The 25,957-nt window shown below is 40.7% G+C and overlaps 1 protein-coding gene across 4 annotated transcripts in view; it reads right to left on the bottom strand.

Moving 5' to 3' along the window:
• The window catches only part of LOC116044480 (FERM, ARHGEF and pleckstrin domain-containing protein 1-like), a 58,627-nt gene that overhangs the window by 7,312 nt on the left and 25,358 nt on the right, over positions 1-25,957 (bottom strand). The window contains exons 3-24 of one of the 4 annotated variants that reach the window (XM_031291717.2): positions 24,835-24,939; positions 23,272-23,314; positions 23,003-23,081; positions 19,269-19,366; positions 17,939-18,053; positions 15,744-15,891; positions 15,052-15,147; positions 14,776-14,942; positions 14,614-14,682; positions 14,427-14,502; positions 13,771-13,981; positions 7,328-7,530; positions 7,114-7,203; positions 4,015-4,148; positions 3,401-3,482; positions 3,184-3,245; positions 2,454-2,629; positions 2,227-2,357; positions 1,974-2,042; positions 1,795-1,884; positions 1,466-1,548; positions 882-994 (exon numbers count right to left, since the gene is read on the bottom strand). In XM_031291717.2, the coding sequence (XP_031147577.1) occupies positions 882-994; positions 1,466-1,548; positions 1,795-1,884; positions 1,974-2,042; positions 2,227-2,357; positions 2,454-2,629; positions 3,184-3,245; positions 3,401-3,482; positions 4,015-4,148; positions 7,114-7,203; positions 7,328-7,530; positions 13,771-13,981; positions 14,427-14,502; positions 14,614-14,682; positions 14,776-14,942; positions 15,052-15,147; positions 15,744-15,891; positions 17,939-18,053; positions 19,269-19,366; positions 23,003-23,081; positions 23,272-23,314; positions 24,835-24,939 (2,440 nt within the window). The remainder of the gene's footprint in view (positions 1-881; positions 995-1,465; positions 1,549-1,794; positions 1,885-1,973; positions 2,043-2,226; positions 2,358-2,453; positions 2,630-3,183; positions 3,246-3,400; positions 3,483-4,014; positions 4,149-7,113; positions 7,204-7,327; positions 7,531-13,770; positions 13,982-14,426; positions 14,503-14,613; positions 14,683-14,775; positions 14,943-15,051; positions 15,148-15,743; positions 15,892-17,938; positions 18,054-19,268; positions 19,367-23,002; positions 23,082-23,271; positions 23,315-24,834; positions 24,940-25,957) is intronic. The other 3 variants (XM_031291718.2, XM_031291720.2, XM_031291719.2) reach the window with 3 other exon arrangements.

Below are 25,957 nucleotides of genomic sequence, written 5' to 3'. Positions count from 1 at the left end.
GGTGCTGACAGCAGCCATCTGTCATGTTAGAGGGAAAAAAAGGGAGGGAAGAATTGAAATATATCCTCAGGTCCCAGCTGAAGTCCCTGCGTCACATCAACTTCAGCGGGGAGATTTTTGGAAAGAAAAGCCATCGCGGCTGACAAATCCCATGCGGAAACATACCCAGAAATAACTCTCCTGTGGGGCTTTTTATGACTTTATAACTTTCTGATTCCCACAGACCGTCCTGCAATATTTTGATGATGAAGGGTGTTATGGCAGAATTAAGTTATTTGGGAATGATGGTTCAAATCCTCGGAATCAATGAAAACCTGAGTGAAAAATTATCATTCTAGTGAGATGCGGGCTCACAGACAGACCAACTCTGATGCAGTTATTTCAACTTATTAAGTTGATGTTTCGGTAAAACAATAGTTACCTGACCGGCATTTGTACTAACTAGGACAGGTGTCACAAATCCAGAACTCGAAGGTCTGACACATGTGCACTTTATCAAGAAGAAAAAAAAGAAGTAAGAATCTAAAAAAATAAACAGGACTGAAGTCAAAATAAAAAAAACATCTTACATTCAAATAGATATAGACGGAATTCACAAATGACGTTGGCATGTAAACAACTTCATTAGGTACACCTGCACTACTGCAATTTAATACAACAACGCAGCCACAATGTCTCATTTTATATGCCTATAATAATACAGGTTTACCTAATAAAGTGGGCACATAAAATAATCTTGTTTTCTTGATAATGTACATTTGTGCTGCTAATGTACAACTGTTCAAGGTCTTTGAAATCCACAAACTGAAATAGAAGTAATAATAAAAGTCCACAGTGAGTCTCTTACACCCACATACATTGGCTGACATTGGAAGACTTACTGTTGTCAGAGAGGCTGGTGGACAGCAGGTCAGTGTTTGGGCTGCTTGTCTGCTCTGCCAGGTCGATGGCCATCCTGATGTCCTCCACCCACCGCTCCATCTCGGACTCACAGCTGGACGCAGACAGAGAAGACACAGAGAAGACACAGAGAGAGAGAGAGAGAGAGAGAGAGAGAGAGAGAGAGAGAGAGAGAGAGAGAGAGAGAGAAAGAGAGAGAGAGAGAGATTGTCTGTAAAAAATTGTTTATTTTTGCATCTGCATGCTGTGGAAATATTAACTTCTTTGTTCTTAAACACCTATTTCCATTTCTTTCATTCACTTGAGATAGATTTTTAATATTACGGCTTTTGTATCATTGTGATCATTTTGTGCCTGGTAGGCCCACTCAGTAATCCATCCATGTTGCTGACCCCTTTAATAAGACTTAATAAGAAAAGATATTTATATATTTATTTATTTATTTATTTATTTATTTATATATATATATATATATATATATATATATATATATATATATATATATATATATATATATATATATATACATATATATGTTTATGTGTGTGTTCATGTACATGTATACCTGGCTGCTACAACCACAGACTGGCGCTGTCCAAACAAGGTGAACGAATGAGGGACTCCCCACTCCTCCTCACTTTCTCTGATCTGGAAAAAAAAAACACACACTCCTCAGTGGAAGACCTCGGTAATCCTAAATTTGGTCAATGCATGTCAACAAAAAATAATTATAACAACATATACTGTCAAAATAAGCCCCAACATCCAAATAAAACACAATTTGACAACAATCCAGGTTTCAATTCTGTACCAGTTATTCCTGCAGCACAGTGCTTGAAGTTACTCAAACCGAGAAAAAAAAGCATGTTGTTAAGGGAATATGGTCGCTCGTACCGTCATGCCATACAGGGGCAGCTGGCCATGAACTTTAAACTGGTTGGACGGGGTCATTCCTCGACTGGTGTACACCAAGGAATCACTGAACTGGGGAGGAAGGAAGGGAAGAAGTGGAGGTTAGGTTTTTGTTTTTGCTGATATTTGATTCACTTTGAAAAGTAGCTGAAATGTCCTACCAGGAAGAACATCCTCTGCTGAAGGCCCTTCCCTGAGAGCTTGCTGAGGCAACCAAGCCTGATAAATTCCTGCAAGTTCAAAACAGACATGCTATAATAAATATTCAGGTATCAGAAAGAAAGCCAAAATACATTTGCAGAATCTTGTCACTGAACAATTTACGCCTCAAACATGAAAACTAACTATTTAAAAAGGTAGTTACTTTGACTAATAACATCAAAGTGTCCAATATAGAAATGTAAAGAGTCTAACCCTTCCGGGGATGGCGAGGTTGTCGATGCCGGTCAGATCTTTCTTCAGCTCTAGAAGCTTCTGGAAGTTCTCCATCTTCATCATGGCGCCTTGGAGCTGTAGCACCATCTCCGAGATGTCCGCCAGGGCCGCTAAAGATGGGTTAAGGAAGACGGTTATAAAAAAATAAATACAAGACACATTTAGTTTCACAGGTACAAAAACTCATACACAAAAGAGACGTGTACCTCTACAGTCCCTGAAGTCGTCGTGGGTGGGCGGGTAGTGCTTGCAGAGCCTCTCCAGGATGAGTTTGTAGTGCAGCAGGCGGTGGAGAGGCCTGAGGAGGAAGATGTTGAGGGGAAGGTAGCAAACCCTCTGCTGCTCAAAGTCCCGACACGCTGCCTCCGCCTTCCGACTGGACCTGAGGAACAGAGAGGAAGGAAGAACGGAAAATGTGTGTGTTCAAAATGCTCCTACAAGGTTTGGTATTGAAAATGAAGTTAGTACTTCATGTCCTGTGGTCCTGTGATAAGGTCCAGGAATTTTGGACAAGGATACATGATAACCTATGTCGGATTGCAGGGACCCAAGTTCCATTCAGCCCAAGACTATTTGTTCTAGGAGATGGGTCAATCCTTAGCGGAATAGTTGAGCACATAAAAGGTTGGGTCCAAACTTGTTTAATGGTAGCCAGACACATTCTTTTAAGAAGACGGAGGAATGATGCCGTTAATCCGAGAGTGGGCTTGTGAGATTGCTAGGGTGGCGGCGTTTGAAAAAAAACAAAAAAAAAACGGTTTGCCAGACTGGATGTCTACACTAGGAAATGGGGAAGGTACTTGATCTTTCTGGAAGGCTCATAAGAAGCTTTGTGCTGGGCTTATGGTATTGTCATTTATAATAATAATAATAATAATAATAATAATAATATTATCCCTTTGGAAAGCTAGCTTCTAGTAGCCTCCATTCACACACCTGCAGGCCCGTTCCAGTTCGACCAGGCACTCTGAATGTTTCTGAAGATGAACTGTCAGCTGCTGCGGATGCAAAGACACAAACAAAAATTTGAAAATGGAAGAAAAAAAGAGAGAAAAACATAAAATTCACAATTCACATCTATACTTCCTAATCCAAATCTTACAGATGAGGGCTTGTGGTGCAAAAGAAAATAATAAGAGGGATGTGTAGTTACCCTCAGACCCTGAATGTTCTTCAGGAGAACGTCACCAATTCGTTGATAGTCTCCTTTAATGTGGGCATTAGATCGACCCTCCCTAAAGAAGAGAAAATAAATTAGGATCTTCTTTCACATGCAGTAGCATTGATTCACCACTAGATGTCAGGCTACAGCTATGTTTATACCACACATGACTGGAAGATCTTCACTCCATTCCCACAATCCCATTCATCTTACCAGCAAGTCCTTGGGCCCTTTCCAAAAAAAAAAAAAAAAAAAGGTTTGCGTGTATGTTTGAGTGTGTGTGTCTCCTCCTGTATGTCATTACAGAAATAACACAGACAAGATTCCCATAAGGACTTTGCAGGTGCCCATTTAGTTCCCATGCAAAGTCACATTATATAACCTTGTTTGTCCTTCTTTATTGAAGTTTTTTGCATCCTTGATTTAACCCCAAAGCTGAGTTGTATGTTTTTAAATGCTTTTATATGTATGTATGTATAGTATGTAGGTGCATTTAAATGTAGATACTTTGCTTTGTAGATGCATTGTGAGCCAAATGCTCAAGTCAGTAATCATTTTCTGTACCAAACTTCAGTTTTCTGAATGGGGAACAGACAGATACTGACCACTGTGCCAGCCGCTGCTCCACCTCTTTGAGGAATCCCTGGTGGAACTTGTAGACCGGATCGTAGCTGGCAGAGATCAGATTCTTAACAGAGTCTGGGAAGGCCTCATCTTTCCCTGCAACGCTCTGGAAGGACTACAAACACACACACACACACACACACACACACACACACACACACACATACAGTCACATTTACAACATTGATTACAAATGTATTTGGAAGAAAGAAAAAGAAAACATGCATTACTTGCAAAATAAAGATAAAAAAGCTGCCATTCATATTCTCCCATTCAAAGCAAATGTTCATGTTTATAGCAACATCTAAGAACCACATTAAAGGTCCTATGACATGCTGCTTTTTTGATGCTTTTATATAGGCCTTAGTGGTCCCCTAATACTGTATCTGAAGTCTCTTTTATATAGACCTTAGTGGTCCCCTAATACTGTATCTGAAGTCTCTTTTATATAGACCTTAGTGGTCCCCTAATACTGTATCTGAAGTCTCTTTTATATAGACCTTAGTGGTCCCCTAATACTGTATCTGAAGTCTCTTTTATATAGACCTTAGTGGTCCCCTAATACTGTATCTGAAGTCTCTTTTATATAGACCTTAGTGGTCCCCTAATACTGTATCTGAAGTCTCTTTCCCGAATTTCAGCCTTGGTGCAGAATTACAGCCACTAGAGCCAGTCCCACAATGAGCTTTCCTTAGGATGTGCCATTTCTGTGTCTGTAGCTTTAAATGCTAATGAGGAGGAGAGAGGGGGGCAAGGTGGAGGATGGGGGTGTGGCCTTGACCAACTGCCATGCTTCGCTTGTTTGCAAGCCATGATGTCTCTCTCTTTCTCATGGGTGGGCCAAATTCTCTGGGCGGGCAAAGCAGAGAAAGGGGAGGTAATCTTTGCCTTATGACCTCATAAGGAGCAAGATTCCAGATCGGCCCATCTGAGCTTTCATTTTCTCAAAGGTGGAGCAGGATACCCAGGGCTCGGTTTACACCTATCACCATTTCTAGCCACTGGGGGACCATAAGCAGGCTGGGGGAACTCATATTAATTTGAAAAAACTCATAAAGTGAATTTTTCATGCCATGGGACCTTTAAGGGAAGTAGTACTAATTGGCTCTACAGTGAAGCATCAAACAAGTTTAAGGTTAAAGCCAAAGCAATTAGTTGATCAGCAGAAGAATTGTTTAAATAATTTCCTTTTAGCAAAACTGCCAATAATTCTCAGGTCCAGCCTCTCATTTGTGATGATTTGCTGCTTCTCTTTGGCTTATCTAATAATACATTGTATTTTTGGGGGTTTTGGACTGTTGGTCGGACAAAAAAAGCAATTTGAAGACGGCTCTCAGGAGGTTTTTCCCTATTTTCTGATATTAAAACCAAATGATTAATCAATTTAATGAGAAAACAATTGTCAGAATAATCCATAATGAAAATGCTTACTTAACTAACTAACTTAACACACTATATATAGCAGACACTGACGGTGATTACAAGTGACATATGTAAGGCACCACACACACACAGAAACACACAATACAGGTATGATCCCAACAGACCCCTGGATAGGAGGTCGGCGGGTCAGAACGAGTGATTTGACTTGAAAGCACGATGACATTTGTTCGCACCGAGGATAACCATCAGCTAGCTCACACACACAAACACACATACCGTGACCCTCCTGGCTCCCTAGGCGAGTGCACTACAACCCCTGGCACAAAGGTGTTATATTCCCCTTCAGAGTAAATCACACACAACTATGACAGCTCGTGCAGACAGGAGGCCGGCCAGCTGTTTTGCAGAAGGACTCGGTGGGAGGGAGGGAGGGAGGGAAGGGAAGGGTGTGGGATCTAAGGTCTGAGCGGTGCCAGACCAAAGAACATTTTTAAGAGGTTTTAAAAAAGCGCCAGCGTACGCCTTCCTCCCACATGAAAGAGGGGTGGAAACTACTGTTGGGAAGAAAAACAGCTGAGAGGGAGAAAAAGACACACAAGAAAGTGGAAATATGATATTTTTTCACTCCACAGCACAGCTAGGTCAGAAGTCCGCTTCAAAATATTAAAAGGTGATGCAGGCAGGTGCTTGCTGTTGTAGGGGCTTGAACCTGTCTTTTCCTAACTAGTATTTCTACTCATTACATTCCCGCTGCAGATTTTCCACTCATTTGTTACAGACAGACAGTACAGTTGAATCACATAAAAGGCAAAGACACCAATCTGACCAACAGTAAGCTGCACTTTCAGCCCAGGATTTAAGATGCAGATGTTGTATTTATGCATGCAGAGAGTGTTTTTCCCCTGTGTTGATTTTAGTGGTTTTACTTGTAAACTGAAGGGCCCGGAGCTAATAGTCTGCGTCGCCTTAAAGAAACAAGAGACAATGCTTGGCGGCTTAAAAAGGAGGTAAATTCTAACACATGCATTGATTTCTTGTGACAAACCAAAGAGAGAGTGTCATTTAGAAAACACAAGTAACTTAAATATGTCATCTGTCCTGCACAAGACAAATGCTCATAAAGCCTCAGATGTTGAACCTCAGTCTTCAGTCTTAGGCCAAACTAAATGCACAGTAAAGCCCATTTTCGGGATGGGGATTAAAAATACTGGAACAGAGAGCTGAAACAGCTCTAGTACCCCAATGTAATATGAATGTCTATGACAGAAAGGACCATCAGCTTGAGATTTTGGTTTTACTTTACCAACATGTAGGCTGTAAAAACATCAAATTCACATCCTGATTCCAGCGCAAACCAACAATGACTCACTGTCCCAACACATAAGCTTTTAAAAGACCAACTTCAGCTCAAAATGTCTCAAAATGTCAGACTCCGAAAGCTGAAACAACCAGGGTTGGCTCACTATTCCAGTAACAAGGCTCTAAACAGAACAAGCTGGGTTTACTCTCTCTCTCTGGGGCTGTAGGATTTAGGGAATGGGTTTACACTTGGCCAGACTAGCTCCTGGTCTGAGCACCAATGGCTTTTAAAAGATTTTGGTCTCTCAGCCAGCTGAGATTGGCCTTGCATTTAGCATCAACATGACAACAGACTCAAGTACATCACCTAAAGAAAATATGGAAACTATAGAACTTACCTCTGTGATGACCTGCAGGTCTTTGAGGTAGGTCCGCTCTGTGGTCAACAGTTCCTTGGCTATGAAGTAGGCCTTGTCTGTGGGAAACTTCTGGACACAAACAGAAAGATGAGATCAATTTGCAAATCCACTGATAAATCCCTTACTAGATTCTTTAGATATTTTACACAAAATCAAATTTTCCATCTACACTCTCTCTTGTCTTTATGTCTACCTTCCTCCTCGCCTCATCTTCGTCATCGTGGCGGACACATCCAGCATCAGTGAGCAGCGGGCTGGTGAGAGGTGATAGCAGCCGTCCCTCAGGACTCTGACCCAGGACACCGATGCTGCCCGTCGCCAGTCCATTTACCGAGCCATTGCCGTTAACGACCATATGGGGACTTCCCTCCGGAGAGTCCTCTGAACTGGGACTTTCTGGGGGAGGAGAGGAAAATAGGAAAATGGAAGGGAGGGAGAACAAAGAGTGAGATAAGGGAGAAGATGGTAGGAGAGGATAAGGGAGTTAAAAATAAATCCATGATGCATTCCTTATCATTTAATTCTTATAGTGACATGTTCATTCTTTACTCAGGCACTTCTCAGTGGAGAAAAAGGCATCTACATTCACCCTGCATTTAGAAGCTTAAAATATTCCCCAAATTATTCCTCTAAATGTAACCAACATGTGTGGCGATGAATTTCAAAGTTAAGACAATGCTACACAATCAGTCTTACACTATGGGTCAGGACCCAGCTGTCATGTTCAGTCAGGGCGCAACATGACAGAACTGCTACGATCACTCAACTCAGAAGGAGGCTACATCTACTCTATTTCTCTATTTGGATTATTATCATCTAAAATGTGGTTAAAGAAATAGTAAAAAAAAAAAAGGATCAAAAGAAGGAAAAAATAATTAACTGTTAAGTAGATGTTAATAAGGAGCTACAGATTATACAAGTCAGTTTATTTGCAAGACATATCTGTGCATTATAAGGGTAAAAAGACAAAAATGCGGTCACGCATTATAAAAAAAAAAAGCTGTCAAGTTAAGATAAACTTTCTTTCGACTAAATGTTTAATTAATTAAACATCGTTTTAGCCCTCGTAGAAAACATATCACTGCTACATTTTAACAATCTATCAGTAGTTTATTAACTTTTCCATTTGCCTTACAATGCTCTATAGATATGATCTTCTATAGATGTGTGATAGTCTTGCTAGTTGGGATGACGCCTAAAAAGGAGTCTGGTATGATTGTAGTTGAAATCTATTTCTGGCAAATTTTTGGGGAAATCTCATCATCCGGACAGAAGAATAAAAAGTTTTCACTACAGCTAGAGTCACTACAAAGGTTTACTACATGGTACTAAGTTGACTGTATACTTGCCCAGGTGCAAAGTTTCCAAAGAGTCCACTGTTATACACCAAACTGGATGGTAAAACCATGGCAACCAACCACAGTGCAGATCTGTGACGGGTGCCATAAAAGAACTTGCCACCATACAGAAAACAAACTACCACGACAAAAAACACATGAAGAGACGAGCTAGACAATACGAAACACTGACAGACACGGGTCGAATCACGTGTGCACATGCAACAACCTCTACTCTACAAGCTAGCTACCACAACACAAGACATGTAGGGGTCACAACTAAAGCGGGTTGAGGGTGTGTGGGTGGGTGGTTGAGGGGGTGGGGCGGTTGGACGTCGATTCCATCTACAGAAAATTCTGGAGTCCCTTTTCTTTGAACATACAAGGTCGTTTTTTATTGACACTAGTGCACACAGTTACAGTGTTAAAAAGAGATGAAGGGTATAAAGAAATAAAACCTCAAAGAAGTCACAAGAAATAAAATCCAGTGGGTGTTTTGTCATGAAAATAAAAAAGGACAGGTGTGCAGGAATACAAAGTGTTACAAGACTGACAAAGAATAAAAGAAAACCAGTGAGTCAGTGCGTCTTTAGGCCATATAGAGAGTGTGCGTGTTTAAGGAAAAGGTATCATTTAAATGCCTTTCTTTTGTAAAGAATAAAAAGACTTTTAGGCACTTCTTAAGCTAGATTGACAGCAGTTTTTACACCTTTGCATGTTCAGTATTTATTGTGATTGTATGCTTTAGAGATGTTGCAAAACTGCCACCAATCTTCAAATCCGAAAATTAGAATAGCCAGAAAGCCGGATTATCCCTTCGAAAGAAGTCAGTCAGTAAAAAGTGTGTTATTTAAACAGAAAAAGAATCACAGATGTGATGCTAAAACGCCACCTTACACCATTTAAATTATGTAAATTAAAAGGAAAATAGTTTGACATTTTGGGAAATATGCTTGTTTGGTTTCTTGGCAAAAAAAAAATCAAATAAATGCATTTTTCCAAAAAGTTGAACTATTTGCTTTAAGCCTGATATCAGTTAAATACGATCACATCATCCCAGCGTGTATACCGCAGAAGAAACTACAATCATTTTACTTTTTCGTTTTGAAGCAAATCTACAAAATTTGGCTCTGATTAACATACAAATTACAATAGGAGTACAAAATCACAATCTATCAGATTGTTACTGTATGTACAGTACATTAAGATTACAAAAAGCCTCAATGGAATTGACTTGCTGCAAGGGCTAATTGGTGACAGTGAAAAGGAAGACGACTCAACTCCAGCGTTCATGTATGTGTGTGTGTGTGTGTGTACATCCTTTGACAATACTCAGACTTTCACACTTTACAACATGTCTTTATAGATATCTTTGTTTTTCCACTTACGTTTGCATTAAGCTTAACTTTACTTGTGTCTGTCTACCTTCGCCCTCTCCCTCTCCGTTAAAGAAAGCACTGGAATTGAGTCGGCCCTGTTTTGTCCTTGTACGCAGTGAGGAAACCTGGGTCAAAACACAAATGGTTTCTGAATGTTTGAAAAAGACAGGGCGTGGTAAATTAATCATGACGGTGTCGTGACAAAAAAAGGCATGAAAGCTGTGATATCCCAGAGTGGTTAAGTTTGTGTTCTACTGCACCTAATGCTTCTCAAACATTTGAAACCATTTTTTGAGCCCTGTGATAGAAACACCGAGTGACAGAGTGAGCAAAAAACAGAACAGAATGACAGAAAAAGCAGGGACATTGCTCGCCTGGTTAACATGCACTCAGAGTCAAGAAAAGGAAAACGGTTCCCACCAACATGCTGCTTAAAAACAGTGCATTTACAAAGCATGAAGCATGGACATTTTGTTTCAGGAAGAAGCTCTGAGGAAAGAAAAGGTTGTTTGGCTTTAGAAGGTGACTACACGTGATGAGATGCTGAAGACATTAAGTCCACGTTAAGTCACTTCGTAGATTAAACCCTTTAAATCACTGTTTTAGGGAGCGCCTAGGCTCCTTGAGTTATAGCATAACATTAGAAAAGTTGCTAAGAAGGTAACTCTGAAATTAGAAATCCAGCTCAGATTTCTAATAGTTTCCTGAAATTAATTCTAAATATGTACAGTTTAAATTGCTTTTTAAATTGGTGCTTTTATGCACTGTGAGTCAATCATTCATACATCTTTAGTTCCAATGTATGCTAATTAACAATACATATTGAATTAGTAGCTACAGAAAACACAAAAGCATGTGTTGCTGTGAGCAGACAGCCAGCAAATGACAGTGATTGGAATGGAGTGCCAGCACACCTTCAATAAACAGCATTGTAACAGAAGAGCATTCGGAAAGTGGAAGATAACAGTGAGCTACCCTTTCTGTGTGTGGTTGTAGTGCATGCCAGGGGCCGAGCCAAGCAAAGCAGACAGCTGTGGATGGTCACAGCCTTAAGGACGATGGTTGGCAGGTTTGATTATTGTTTATTGTGTGCGTAAGAAAGAAAGAAAAAAGAACGATTGAAAGAACAAGGGTCTTCATACTCTCCCTAACGTTTTAAACTGATGCAAATGTACTCCACTAACTGTAAATACAAAAGAGAATTACTACAAAACGTCGCTACCACAAACATTCAAATTACAGTGCAAGTTGCCCACAACAGACAGACCGAAATCGAATGAAAGCATGAAGAAGTGCCCCGAAGAAAATCAGCTCGGGCCAAAACCGAATTAGAAAGGCAGAGTGGCCGCTAGCTACAGAATTCCCACAACTTGCACATTTAACACATTTTACTACCAAGTCAAGTGTATTACTCTACAATCCATCGTCAACCAACAACATTCAGATATACTGTACAATTAAGAGGAATATCTCTCAGTTTGCCAATCCGTGTTATCCTTGTGGTTAAACACAATCCAAAAAAACCACAATCTGTATATAACATCGGACATAAAACTGTTTCCCCCTTTAAACCTCCATTGAAATCCATTAAAGACCTCCAGCTATCATCTTAAAGCCCTCCTATTGCACCTGACAACAGTGACATTATAAAAGTGTGATTTACAGAAAATGCTACATTAGGACACTACACAGTATTACAACAGACCAGAGTTCTATAGGGGGGTAATGACCAAGAGAGGCAGCAGATCCTGGTCAACTCAACAGCTTTCAGAACAGGTGCCACCTTAAAACCTATTCATCTCTTGCTTCGTCACCTTAATATCTCAACAAGCGTTTACAAAAGGTGAGCTACAAATCAGCAGAATTCTAATACCTCCTTAACAGAATAGATGTACGTAAATAATAATAAACAAGCGAGAATTGCAGAAATAATCTTCCCCCCAAAAATGTAGGATTCTACATGTGAAGGTATTCCTTTAGATTTCCTAACTTCCCTACATAATCTGTATGTTTCATCTTCACGTACAATGACACTGAATATACAGTTTTTAAATTATGGCACATTGTAAGGAAGGTTACCCAGAGTAGACTGATTCTTTAGATTTACAGAAAACTGTCTGAAGTGCCTCCAGGCTTTTAGGAATGCTTCTCCCTTTAACAAATAGCCAGCCAAAATGTTGACTTTGTGTAAAGTTAGACTAAAGTCAGCAGTTTGCATCCAAAATTCAATATAAAAATGAGCATTGTGGGGTTTAGAAACAATGGACGTATTATCGATTTGTGTAAAAGTAGGGCAGTTGTTTCTATTCACAGTTGAAAAAAAAACACAAATATGTCAGAAATGTTGATTTCCATATAAATATGTGCGTCTAACAAATATGTTAGAAACTTTGCAGAAAATGTGTGTTTGTTTATACCAAAGCTAACCTAGTGTTAATCTATTAATGTAGCTGGGTGATTAGGTTTTAGGTTTTCATTTATCTGTATAACACAACATTTAGATGTTACAATCCTTACAGATATAAGATTATATTTATTGTGCATTATAATGCCTAATGTGAGACCAAACTACTCGCATATCTTAACCCTTCAACAGCTAAAAACCCGCCCTCCTATGTCTTCCTCATTAAAGCGGTAGTACCCTTCCTCCTCCTCCCCCTCACCATCATTCCCCTCCTCCAGCCGGAGACTCCCGAAGGAGAACTTGCTACGAGGCAGCGGGGACGAGTTCACGCCGTTCGAGTTTACCGAATTCATGGAACTGACAGCAGCAGGGTTGCCGTACATTAAAGGATGGCTGTATGCGCTACTACCAGTGTCCGACTCCGTGTCGCTGGAGTCGCTGCCACTGCTGGTAGATCCGTCAATCATTTGGACCGGCTGGTTTTGATTGTTGTTACGTGTCGGGTTGTTACCGGGCTTTCCCTGACGACCGAACAACCGCTGCACTGTGTTGGACCGTGCCTGACTTGGAACCACAGGGTTCCCCGCATGATTGCCGTTTGTGAGAATCATTCTTCGCTCCATCGGGGCAGAACATGGGGCTTGGGTGCGTAACCCGGAGCGATGAGGGTCATGTTGGTGGACGGGGGTGGATGTCAGCTGACTGAGAATGAATGGATCTGTATCGGAGCGATTTCGCATGTTGTTGCTGTGATAGGGTTTGGCGAAATGTGGCGGCGTGTTGTTTGAGGTGATCGGGGAGTAGCTGCCGTAGTGGTTTGGTGGGTGGGATGGTGGTGGGAGAGTGGGAGTTTCCACTGGGAATACTCCTGGAATTTTACTGAAATAATGCCCGCCGTCATCCCAACGTGGACCGGAGCGCTGCTGACCGTGGCCGTTTGTCATCTCAGCGTGACTGACAGAGTTTGTGCGGTGGTGGAAGCTGCTGATCACTGGGCTGGAGCACTGACTACGAGTCCCGGTTCCTAACGGTCGCCCTACTACTGCACCTGGCTTGTCTCGACCCTGAAAGATTTCATCCAGCAGCGTGCTGTGGAGCGGAAGGCGGCCATGAAATGAACCTCCATTGGGCAAAACTTCATCATCTGTTAGCGCGTGACTCACGTTAAAGTTGTTAGACACCGGAGACTGATCTACAGCGCTTCTGTTACCCAGCATACCTTGCTGCTGCAGCCCTATCATACCCTGCTGTTGATGCTGCTGCATCAGCCCCTGGTGATTGGTATGGTAGAACCCATTTACATCCCCGAACAGACTCCCAGCTTGCCCCCCATTGCGACTGCTACCCCCATGCTTATTATTATACACACAAGGCTCATCCGCATTGCTGTCATTTGCACCGCTGTGGCCCCTGGGAGCCCGGTTGTTCTTTGTCACATCACATTCACTGTCTATGTCGCTGCAGTCTATGTAAGGAATAGAAGAGCTGCTGCCTTTGTTTGCCCTGCAGGATGGACCTGGGTTGAGGAACTGCGGATCTGGTGCTGATCCCGTGCCGTGGTGGTTCTGTCGGGACTGAGTCGGGTCTGAGCCTGGCGCTGCCGGTATATCGTGGAAGCCGTTGGTGGTTGATGTGGCTGCCGGCGGCTCCTCTGAACCATTACATTCAGCTCGACGGCCCAGTCTGGTTGAGTCAGGCTCGTCGGCTACCTGGACAGACATGGCACTCTGCAAATGAGTAAAGGGAAGAAGAAGAGCGACGAGTCAAGGAAGACAAAAGGAGACAGCTGAGGAGAAGCTTTTTAAACTCCTATTCAACTGGGCTCATTAAACTGAATTCTAGACTTTGAATAAAGAGGGAAAAGAGAAAGAACACTGCTGAAAGAGCTGCTTTGGTACAAAAACAGCTTTGTACTTTTGGCCACAGAGCAGCTCCAGATTTAAGAGGGAAAGAGAAGTAATAAAAACAGACAGAGTCTGTAAATATGTACAAGTAAGTTAGAAGGAAAATTAAAGATATATGAACTAAAGCAAACAAAAAACAGACTATGGGTGAATAAAGGTCGGTGTGTGTGTGTGTGTGTGTGTGTGTGTGTGTGTGTGTGTGTGTGTGTGTGTGTGTGTGTGTGTGTGTGTGTGTGTGTGTGTGTGTGTGTGTGTGTGTGTGTATTACCTCTCTTGGCACTTGCGATCTGAAGGACGACGACTGAGGGGACATGCCGCTGTTGGACAGGATCTTACTGTGCTTCCTGAAAAGAGGGGAGGGAACAGATGTGGTCAAACCATGTGCAACTAACCAGGAATACAGAAATCTGATTGGTTTCTGTTGTTGAAGTATTCTAAACAAATGAGAGATTCACCTTTCAAATGGGACTTTCTTCAGCTCTGAGTCTTTCACATAATCGATGATCTGCTTCTGGGTTCGACCGCTGCAGGTACAGAGAGAGAAAAGCAAGAAACAATTTAAACACAAATGCAAATACAGTAGTTTTCTATCATTTCAATTTCTGCCCTCTCCTTACCTGAACCGGAATGAGGATCCTCTGGTGAAGAGGATGGGCTTGGGCTTGGGCTTGGGCTCCTCGAAGAGCCTGAAGAAGGCGTGATACTCTACACAGATCTTCCAGAAGATTTTACAGCAATCCCTGCTGGCCATGGCAAACTCCAGCGTGTCATGGTGGGCATTCTGCTGGAAGACGCAGAGGCAGATATACTGTAAGTATGGATGGAGGGAAGGAGAAATGCAGGACGGATAGAAGAAATAAGTAAAGGATAGGGGAGGTGTTATATGGACTTACAGCAGGGTCTGCTCTCAGCTTGATTAGGAACCGTTTGCGTTTGAAGCTGAGCTTGCGAACCTTGGACCAGTTGAAGGCATTAATTTTTGTGTAGCCCTGAATAAAGACATTATGAGAAGCAGATTAATATTAATGAAAGACTTGGACATTACTTGGATGAATTCTCAATGGAGAATAAACATCAAAGTATTTTGTCTCAGCTTGACTCCTGCTGGAATTTTCAATCTGACAACTTCTAAGCAAACAATAATATAATCTCCATATCCCAAATGTATATTATTTATTTCCTATACATTCAAGATACAACATATAGATTTACTTCCTAGTTGTCTCTACATCTTATCCCAAAACACAAGCACACGTTCACATTCTTCTCCCCTAATTAATTAAAAGGTTGCACAGTTGTGGAGTGAGTGGAGGCTTATCAGTGAGGTGGCAACCCAAAAGAATATCTTCAAAATGATTTGTGAAAACAAAGAAGAGGTTAACAATGGTCACACTCCACCCAATCAACAGAAGTCAAGGGAAATTAGCACACCACAAAAACATCTCTACAAAATATTATACATGACCTTCTTCCAGAAAACATTTAAGGAATTTATCAAATCTCGATATGCAGCCTTGTTCTTGACTCTGGAACTCATATTTCAGCAAAACAATTACAGATTTTAGGTAGGTTATTATGGTTTTACCTGGAAAACCAGCACACCAATGTGCGCCACAGCCAGACTGAGTTTAGTACCCTCTCGGTCCTTGGCTGGGTGCAGACGAACACCGTACATCTCCAAGCGCCGAGCGATTTCCAGCAGCTGGTAGTCTGACTCTGCAGGAGTCTGCCCACTGTGGAGGAGAGTGATCAATCAATCCATTAATTATCCATCAATCAACATCATCAATCAGCAGCTTCCTTAAGCTCAAAAAACTAATCATACTTTCTTCTTTTTCCATTGTGTTAGCTTAAAGTTAAAGTGTCTCCACAGATAAAGGCGGGCATTGGGGACTATTATCATGGCAACAACATTATGGATTTTTAGAGCACTTTCCTCCATTTACCCCTCCCCCAGTGTCATTGTCTATACGGTATGTACCAGCTGTTAGACATGACCCATTCCAAGTTTCTACTGCAGATTTATTGCGAGTGTAAAATCAACAAACATATGCAATACACCACAGGATCAGATGGCAATACCCACTGTGGGCAGAAAAAAAAATCTGCCACAAAAGAAGTTTGTTTCCTCACAAATCTGAAAATAGCTTCCTGTTTCCTGTATGAGCTGCTGAATTAGCCACTTCCTTCCTGCGTCGGCTAAAGGGGGCTGAAGGATTAGAGGAGGGGGGGGGCAGGAGCCCACAGAAAGAGTATGTGGTTCACAGTGTGACCGTGCCAAATAATCAACAAGTCTGTGGTTTGGTTTTCAGCTCCTATATGTGGTTAGGGACGGGCTTTAGGGGAATTTGCATGTCCAGAAAAACAAGGAAATACATTTGTCATGTATTTGCAAACAGCGGTGGGTAAAGCACAGCTATAATGTAAATGAGAAGAGAGGTGTGCTGGGTAAATGTGTGGTCGCAGGGGCACAGAGGGAGTGCAATGTGGTATGTTTGCAGATAGCCACCTCTGCGGGGGAGAGATTAAAAGTGTGTGTGTGTGTGTGTGTGTGTGTGCATGAGTGTGTGAGCAGTTGTTGGTAAAGAGATAAACATCTCTGCAGGAGAGAGACTTATGGGTTGGGTGTAATTGTGTAATGGGTGTGTTTGTGAACGCACATTTGAATAAAGAGATAAACATCTCTGTGTGTGTGTGTGAGACTTGCCGTGGAAGTGTGTGTGTGTGTGTGTGTGTGTGTGTGTGTGTGTGTGTGTGTGTGTGTGTGTGTGTGTGTGTGTGTGTGTGCGCTTGTTTTACTATATTCGTGGGGTCCAAAAACCAGAGAATACAGTATACTTGTGGGGTCTGCACAGCCTTGTGGGGCCCAAAATGCTGGACCCCACAAGTTTAAAGGGCTGTTTGAGGGTTAAGACTTGGTTTTAGGATTAGGGTTAGAATTAGGTTATGGTTAGGGTGAGGGTAAGGGTTAAGGTTAGACATTTAGTTGTGATGGTTAAGGTTAGGGTAAGGGGCTAGGGAATGTATTATGTCAATGACAAGTCCCCACAAAGATAGTGAAACAAACGTGTGTGTGTGTGTGTGTGTGTGTGTGTGTGTGTGTGTGTGTGTGTGTGTGTGTGTGTGTGTGTGTGTGTGTGTGTGTGTGTGTGTGTGAGAAAAACAATTGATCCTAAAACCTTGAAGCTTAACACCACACAAAAACTGATCCCCAGTCAGACTAAAGTTCAGCTCATTATTGTTTTTCAAGCAAGGCTAATCTTGACCAGCTATTTACAGGTAAACAGTGCTGCTAATGGAATTGTGTAACTAGATAATTTAAGTTTTTCATATAAAATGAATATTCAAAGCGGTGCATTTTCAAAGATGAGACGAAGAAAGAGATGAAAGATTTTTAAATTTAGAAATGCACCGTATTCTATGCATTAGCAGTGAGTCAAAATAATATTTTTTTTTTGTACAAAAAAAGCCAAATATTTGCCAATTCCAGCTTCTCAAAAGAGAGTATTTGTTTCTTTTCCCAGTTTTATTTCATAGTTAAATCGCCAACTTTGGCTTTTGCAATGTTGGTCATATAAAATAAGTGATTTTCCATACTTTATAGTATAAATTGAATATTTTGTCCAGAGATCCATTTGCTACTTTAACCTAATACCATTGCTGTTGTCACCACCATGTAGAGCGCCCTCCTTTTATCTTCTAAAAACCGAATGTGTGTCCATGTGAACCTGTACTGAAAATAGAGTTAATGCATGTGTGGGCATGTGTGTGATAACTCACACATGCTTGCGGTGGCAGTCAGTGATCTTGTCTCGGATGGCGTCCTGGTCGGGCAGGTACTTATTGTGGAGGAGATGCTGCCAGCTCTGGGTTTCATCAAAATCTCCTATCTCGGCTAAAGGAGAGAGAAAAAAGGAGAGGGAGGAGAGGTGTCAGAAGGGTGAGAATACAATATTTATTTGGAGTGAAAAAGAAAAGAGAGAAATGGGATGGGATGAGTAAATAAAGATGCAGAGTACTGAGGAAAAGAGGATATGGCCAAGATAAAGATAGCATGAATCTAACCATTTACAACATAATAAGGGAAACATACAGTGTTATTTTACCTGCCTCTATTCTAGTTCATTTCTCATTAATACCCCGCCCTAATCTAGTCTGCTGTAGATCAGATGAAGTGTGCTGATGCGTGCCTCTCCATCTGTTCAATACCAGCAATAATAAACCCTCATAGTGTACTGTACCACCACCCGCGTGTGCAAATACAGGCCACAGCACTGACAGTTACCACGGCAACCAAGTGATATTCTACAGCATGCTGTGTGTGCAGTAGCCCCGCCGCTGTCTGCAAGACTGAATTTAATCCATAAATTCTACATCCTTCACATACGGTGCTGAATAACAACGGCTGCTGCGATGAAGACATATAGCTTGACGAGCAGGTGCCGAGCGATGGAAATAAAGTGTTCCTTTAATTCAAATATCTAAATATAGGGGATCACTGATGCTTTATGTAACTGGAAAGACAATGGAATAAAGAAAGAGGGACAGGAGGGCAACATATGATCTGGGATCATGGTCACATGCTGGCGAGCATCTGTCCTGCTGGAGCGAACTTGAATCCTAACAAAAGACGACGAGCTCCTCTTCCCATTAGTGTTATAAGTATTCAACTAAACCAGTTTAAAATCAAACTAGAGACAAACAAGCCATAGTAAGTGCAGCTGAAATACCCCCAAAGGGAATATATGTTATGTGTTTGTGTGTGTTTATAGTCAGTCTTTCATGTGCTTTTTCATTAAATTGGGTCCCACAATAAGACTAAAGTTCATTTTCAGACATGGAAAACCTAAAAATTGCCGGCTTCTTCAAGCTGTTAAAGTGATGGGTTTTTGTTATTCAGACATTGTGTGTTATGGCTTTATTTAGCAGTAATGCTAGCATTTACAGCGTGATATTTGTCACCTGGCGCGTGAGAGGGAACTGTGAGAACAGCAATGAGTTATAAAAAGTTATGATAACAAGAAAGTTTTTTTTTGTTTTTTTTTCCCCACAGGCAGCATCGGTGATGGATTAAAAAAACTACACATACATGTGTGTGTTATGCACTTACACTGAATGATGTGGGAGACCATGAGAGCAGCGCTGGTGTCGTTACAGATGAGATGACCGCATGCCAGGTCGTGTTTAATCTGCAGGGCAAACAGATACCTAGAGACAGAGACGGAGCAAGAATAACAGACACAACACAGACAGAAATGGAAGAGAGGGTGGGAGTGAGAAAATACAGAAAGCAAGGAGTAAAATAAGGTTATTAGATTTATAAAGTCAACTGTTTAAAGCAATTCCATTACCATCAAACAGTTGGCATTTATGCACACACAGCTGATAATTTGAAACCACTGACCTCAAACCCTAATTGAGTTTATGCCCTTTTTAGTTAATCATTAAACTTATAACATGATCTGGACCTCATGAGTCTCTCACACACACACACACACACACACACACACACACACAAAGAAGACTGTAGTGCATTAAGACAGCTAACCTCAAAACCAACAATCAGCTCAAAGACAAAACATACACATAGTCCATAAATTCTTTCTGCTTCAGATGATTTTTTATATATTTCAGGGTAACAATGAAGCCAATGAAAGAACAAACGCATTCTACTTTCTGTTGAAGGATAAATAGTGGACTGGCAGAGGTGCACATTCAGAGTGTATTCATGGTGTATAAGTGTGTGATTAATGAACCACAGCAGCTTTTTATGTGATATCCAAATCCACCTTTTTATAACCGCATGATTATCTCTCTAATAAAGTTAATGAGGCTTTGGCGAGTTTGGATATCTTTTTATTTTAGCCTTGAGTCATTTTACTATTTAAGAACGCTGCACCAATTTAGAGTGAAAAATACATCATGCCAATTCAAACTCTTAAAAGATACCAGATTGCTACTTTACTTAATGTATTAGCGAAATGGGAAAGAAATGGAACAACATACAAAAATCTGCATCTAAAATCTCTTTCTGTTCAACAATATTAGTCTTCACCTCCATCAGTGGTGCCGACAGCTGTAATCCTGTATGCACCGTGCATACCTTTTTTTGTTTATGTATCTCTTTTGTTGTTACCTGGGCTGGATTTTACCAGGGAGTGAGAGCGCCGTTTTCTGTGACACATTTGCAAGTTTTCTCGGCACTGTTTTGAGTGGTTTAATAAACCGGTTAATGCGAGAACTTTACTCTCCTCTCCGACTCATAAGTGGAACTTTATAGTGAGCGCGTGTATACAGAAGTGTGAATAAATGGATCACCGAATCCAAATTTACACAGCGCACTAGACATTGGTTTATTTACAGCCCAGAACACGTGTCTGAAACAACTTCACGCGTTCGCCCTTCAGTGGCTTATTTAGATATTATATCAGTTTTGTTGAAAGCCACTACAGATATGACTCCATTACCTTGACCATGTGTGAAACTATGAATATTGTCTGAGAATGTCAGGGTTTCTGCAGGTTTCAACAAGCCACATTTAAGACTTTTTAAGACCTTTATCGTGACATAAAAGTACAACAAAATGCAGAGTCACAAAAGTACTTTCAAAGTAAATAAAATTATAAAAATTGAATAAAAGTGACACAGAGTAATAATGATCTGTACATATACAGTGAATTATATTTGGACTAGCAAAAGAAAGAACTACAACACCACAGAATATTTTTTTTTCAATGAGCATTAGAGGTAGTGTTGCATGGAATTAGGAAAATGTAAGACCTGTTTAAAAATATTTAAGACCTAGAACACAATGCTTCAGCTCGTTTAAGACTTTTAAAGGCCTGAAATATTGATATATGGGCATTTTAGACTTCTTAAGACCCCGCTGAAACCCTGGAAATGTGTGCATGTGTGTTTTTACGTGGCGGGCTGTGTGATGTGTATTTGGTCTTCTGCAAATATGAGCAAAATATGTATTTCGTATGTGTAAGTATGAGAGCTCTGGCGGTTTTTGTGCGTACTATGAAATAGAATCCTGCCGGCACCACTGACCTCCATCATATTAGAGCAGCACTGATGGCCTATGTCCCATTTTTAATAAAAGGCTAATATAAGCCTGATATATCTTCAAAGAACTCTTTCTTCCATCTGTCCGTCTACATATTTGGTCTGCCTTTGCCCACATTAACCATCAAAGGAAACACTGACAACAGTTAAATGCTGTGAGAGTTAAACAAAGAGGGGGAAAAAACAGCTGTGTGCCCACTTCCTGTTTAACACTGGAGTCAGCTGGCTCACTTCAAGACAATATGAGGTCAGTGGAATACACTGGCCAGCTGAGAGGCCAAACATCGTCAGTGAAAACTATGCAAAGCCTTCTGAACTGGTGATAATATTCTCTTGTGAAATTAGAGATATAATCCTCAAGATTTCAGTCCTGGTTGATTGTTAACACTTGTTGTTGTTGTCTTGTTGATGCATTTTGGTGCTCAATGGCAGTCTGCACAAACCTCAGTGTCAAATACATTGCATTGCATTTCCTGCAGTAACGTCATACAGCTCTGACTCAGCTGCAGCAAAGTGAACAGAGAGGCAGATATCGAGTTAAGACTGGATTAGATGAATGCATCGTCTCCTGTGAATCCCTCTCTGTTTATCTGCAAGTCTTGAAAAGTCTTAAACTGAATTCAGTTTCCATAATAAAAGGCCTTAGAAAGTATTAAAAAGTCTTACAGTATCTGAGTTCAAAACGCATTACGACTGGTTGTTAAATCCTGCTGGGAAGTACTAAAAAAGTGATACAATAATAAATAGTTCTATGCTTTCTAGGAGCAGTCTTTACAAGTCTTACATTTCTGCAGAGATTCTGGCATATGAGGGCAATTTAAATTGAGAACTGGAAGGGTTGACCCTGCCACTAATAAAAACTCCTATATAGAGAGGTAATTTCAGAATGTAAATAAACTGAATGGCTATTGCGGACTGTAAATAGTATTAAAACCGGGGTTTTATTGTAACTTTATTCGATCTCAAGAGATCCCCTCACAGATGGGAGGCTCGCTTCCTGCTTGGCTCTGGTCTCAAGTAAACCCAGCTGGGCAGTTAGAGGGAGGGAAACACAGCATCATGGGAAAATGTGGCAACAGGATAAATGTTTTGGTTAGGTGATGCAAAATGGTGCTGTCCTGTATGAGCTTACGGACTGTGCGGTCTGGCTCTGTCAGACTAAACAAAACAAAAAGGCAGACAAGATGGTGGCTGATAATTTACAACAAGGAGTTGAAAAGGAGGCGACAGGTGGAACATTTGTCCCACATGATTTCATCTTTGAATGCGAACAGGAAGAAAAAAAATAGATGATTCCCCAGATACAGCTGGGTGTCTGAGATTACTGTAACATCAAAATATATCTTCCAGAGTGACAATTATAAGTCTTTTTTTCACAATAAAAACCCAAACTATGGATCAAAAGTGGTCAGAGCATTCATCTGATTTCAGCTGGTTTGGAAGAAGTTTTCAAGAGCCTTGTTCCCAGATGAATTACTTAATTTTTTTGTTTGGGTCCAAAGAGGAAAAGAAAAACTTGTTTGATGTTATGGCATGAGGATATAAAAGTGTTATAATTGGTAAGTGGCTGACTGAGGAAAACAAAAAGTACAAAAGAAGATGAAAAGATATTGTAACAAGTCCTTTGCTAAATGTTCAGACGCAGCTGTGAAACTTCTAAAAAAAAGGACTGAAAAACATTCTGGCCAGACAGAAAACCAAAAGCAAAACAACATGTCTTTTAATCTACAAAGTTCCTCCTCAGATAGGTGTGGTTACTGTGTGGAGAAGACTTACCGAGTCAGCTCCTCCAAGAGCTGTGTGTGGTCAGGAGGGAAGAACTTCACCACAAAACGAAGGATGGTGTTTTTAGGCCCTGGAGGAGGAGATGGTTATTAAGGAAGAAATCGGTGTCTGATTTAGAACGATTTGAGTTCATCTGTGTCTAACGTTTACTAAATGACTGTAATTTACGAGGCATGGGCTGTCCTCACTGCAGAGACACTCCAATGTAAGACAGAATAATGTAAATGTGTTTTTAAATCGGTAATGTTGAAAATACTCACGTCTGATCTGTTTCAGCGTCGGCTTCAGCAGATCCAGCCACACCTATGGAGGACAGATCACAACCTGACTATAAGTACTGTTCATCAAAGGCTAACACTTGATGACACTTGAGGATTTTCTCCTAAAATCCCGCAGTGAGAATGACTGTGGTCCTTCTGCAAATTGTTGGTTTAATAGTTCAATAGCATAGTGGCATATCAGAAGGACTGCCATAACCCCAACATCTAGAAATAATTATAATTTGAGCTGGGACTGTGTCACCTTAGTTAATTTGCACTCCAAATGTTACATAAATGGCAATGAGTTTTAATACTAAAATCATTTGTTTAGGTTTACTTTGGTTGGTGTAAAAATCTCTATATGATATAAACATGTCAAATCCTTACCGTACAATTCAGACATTTCCAATCATTTCTTCTGAGGTTTCCTAGAAATAACGTTGTACTGTTGTACTAATAATTGGAAATATAGGACTTTTCTTGTTCTGTTTACATACAGCATAATATAAATCCAGCAGTCATTTATTGTTGTTGGATTGTTGACTTGCTTTGCACAAAAGCAAAAGACTCTCTAGGATACACTAGCAATTAGTTTTTCCCTAATAATTCCCTATAATAAATGTCAATTAAGAGTTCTTTCCAGGGAACCTCTTGGACATTATTAAGAAAATATTTAGAAACTATGGACCGGTAAAATAAAGTTTGTGCCTCATATGCTGCTTGTGATGTCTTTTGATATGTAGTGGAGTATATATTTGAATGTGGGTTATCTATACCAAGATAAGAAATGCTGCAGTTATCTACTTGATGTAGAGCTGCATGTATTTGTGTGTGCGTATGTATCTTCCTGTGTATGCGTTCTGACAATGTTGTCATTATTTCTTCAGCGTTACATCATTTGTTCATGCTTTCATGCCCAAGGCACTGAAATGAACAGTTCTTCTAGATTTTTTTGGGGCATTTCGGCCTTTAATGATTAGGACAGCTATGAAAGGAGGGAGAGAGAGGGGGAAGACAGGTCAGACTCAAACCCTGGACCCTCTGCGTCGAGGCATAAAGCTCTATATACGCGCGCCTGCTCTACCAGCTGAGCTATCCTGGCCACGAGAGTCCAGTGTTTGAGTACACTAAAGTATTCCTTCATTAGTATCTATTTTTTTTACACACTAATGCAGATTCTACTAGGAAAATCCTCTGACTATACTGTCGAAACATTTTATATGATAAAAGTAGATCTGCCTAAGTCATGAGGTTTTCAAACTAGACGACAAACAAGACAAAGATTCTGTTAAACGTTTCCCCTTAGGTTGTAGCTGCAGGCAAAGGTCACAAAGAAATTATAATTTATTGTATTCATTTTGTAATGAAAGACACAAATAACAGTATGACAGGAAAATTAGGCTTTCTAGAAAGAAATAGAAATATTGCACTAAAAACAGTAAAAATATATTATCCATGTATTGTACTATTGTGCAAATAATTTGTTGCAGATAATCATAGTGACTAGATGTTCTGCAAAACAGAATATATGGTAATAAATACCACTGTGAGTGTGTCTCTCACCGTCATCTTGCGCTGGTCTTGGTACTCCAGTCCAAAATAGTCTCCCTCTGACAGATTGAGATGAACGCAAACCAGGTCAAACAGCACTTTGCCGGGGGAACGTTGCTGCAAGAGAAGAAGAGGGGTGGGGGAAAAAAGATAATTAGATTAAAAATAAAACTGGAGGACAGGGGAGGTGAGAAGAGGAAAGGAAAGTAATGCAAATGCCACAGTGTCACACAGCATCTCATCAGGGGAGTGCTGGTAATGGAATTGAGAGGAGATCAGGAATACAAGTCCTTTTCAAAAGGTTATCTGGAAGTGATTTAAACCTAATAAGTCTCCACACGTGTCATCAACCTTTCCTAAGAATTGTACGTTATTTTCAAATATGTCTAATTTAAAAAATAACCCGGTAAGGAAGGTGAGATGCACTGAAAAATCCTGACTCGTGGATTCTTTTTTTAACAAGCCTCTTCACCCTTAACGAGCCGCTGACCTTTGACCTGAGGCTTCAGGTTTGGGTCTAATGAATAGCTGGAGGCTAAGGCTCAGCTGGGAGTGTTCAGAAACAACCACAATGCCCCTGGAAAAGTGTGTGTGTGTGTGTGTGTGTGTGTGTGTGTGTGTTCTCTCTGTCTAATGATGCAGCTATACCTGATGCTGGCAATGCAGAGATAGCATTGCTTTGTTAGCATGTACTGTATATACCAATGTTTTTTCTGGACTCATTCAGCAGCAGGAGCATTACAAGCACCAAAAAAAACTCTTCTACAGAATTTGGGATTTCCGTGGAACCAAACCCCAAAATTAGCCCAGAATAATTTTCTCCGAGGCCGCTCAAGTTAAATGGTACCACCCTGAAGAGTTACAGCGTACTATTATACATTCAGTGAGTCTGGCGAGGCTCTAGTCAAGGGAGTATGTAGTTGTTTGATGGAAAACATCCATTAAATTTGACAGGCAGATGTAATTATAATAGATACACTATTACTCTTACACATTTTTACATAACACATTGGCTCATCTCTCCTCTTTACACATTTTGTTTAAGCAAACTGTAATAGAGGACAAATAGCAGGACATAGCAGATAATTTAAAGTGTTTAAAACCGAGCATGTGCAGTTGTAACCTACGCTGTAGT

This window comes from Sander lucioperca, chromosome 24 (assembly GCF_008315115.2).
Source record: "Sander lucioperca isolate FBNREF2018 chromosome 24, SLUC_FBN_1.2, whole genome shotgun sequence".
In the NCBI taxonomy this organism is placed as follows: Eukaryota; Metazoa; Chordata; class Actinopteri; order Perciformes; family Percidae; genus Sander; species Sander lucioperca.
This window is presented reverse-complemented; position numbering and strand designations above follow the sequence as displayed.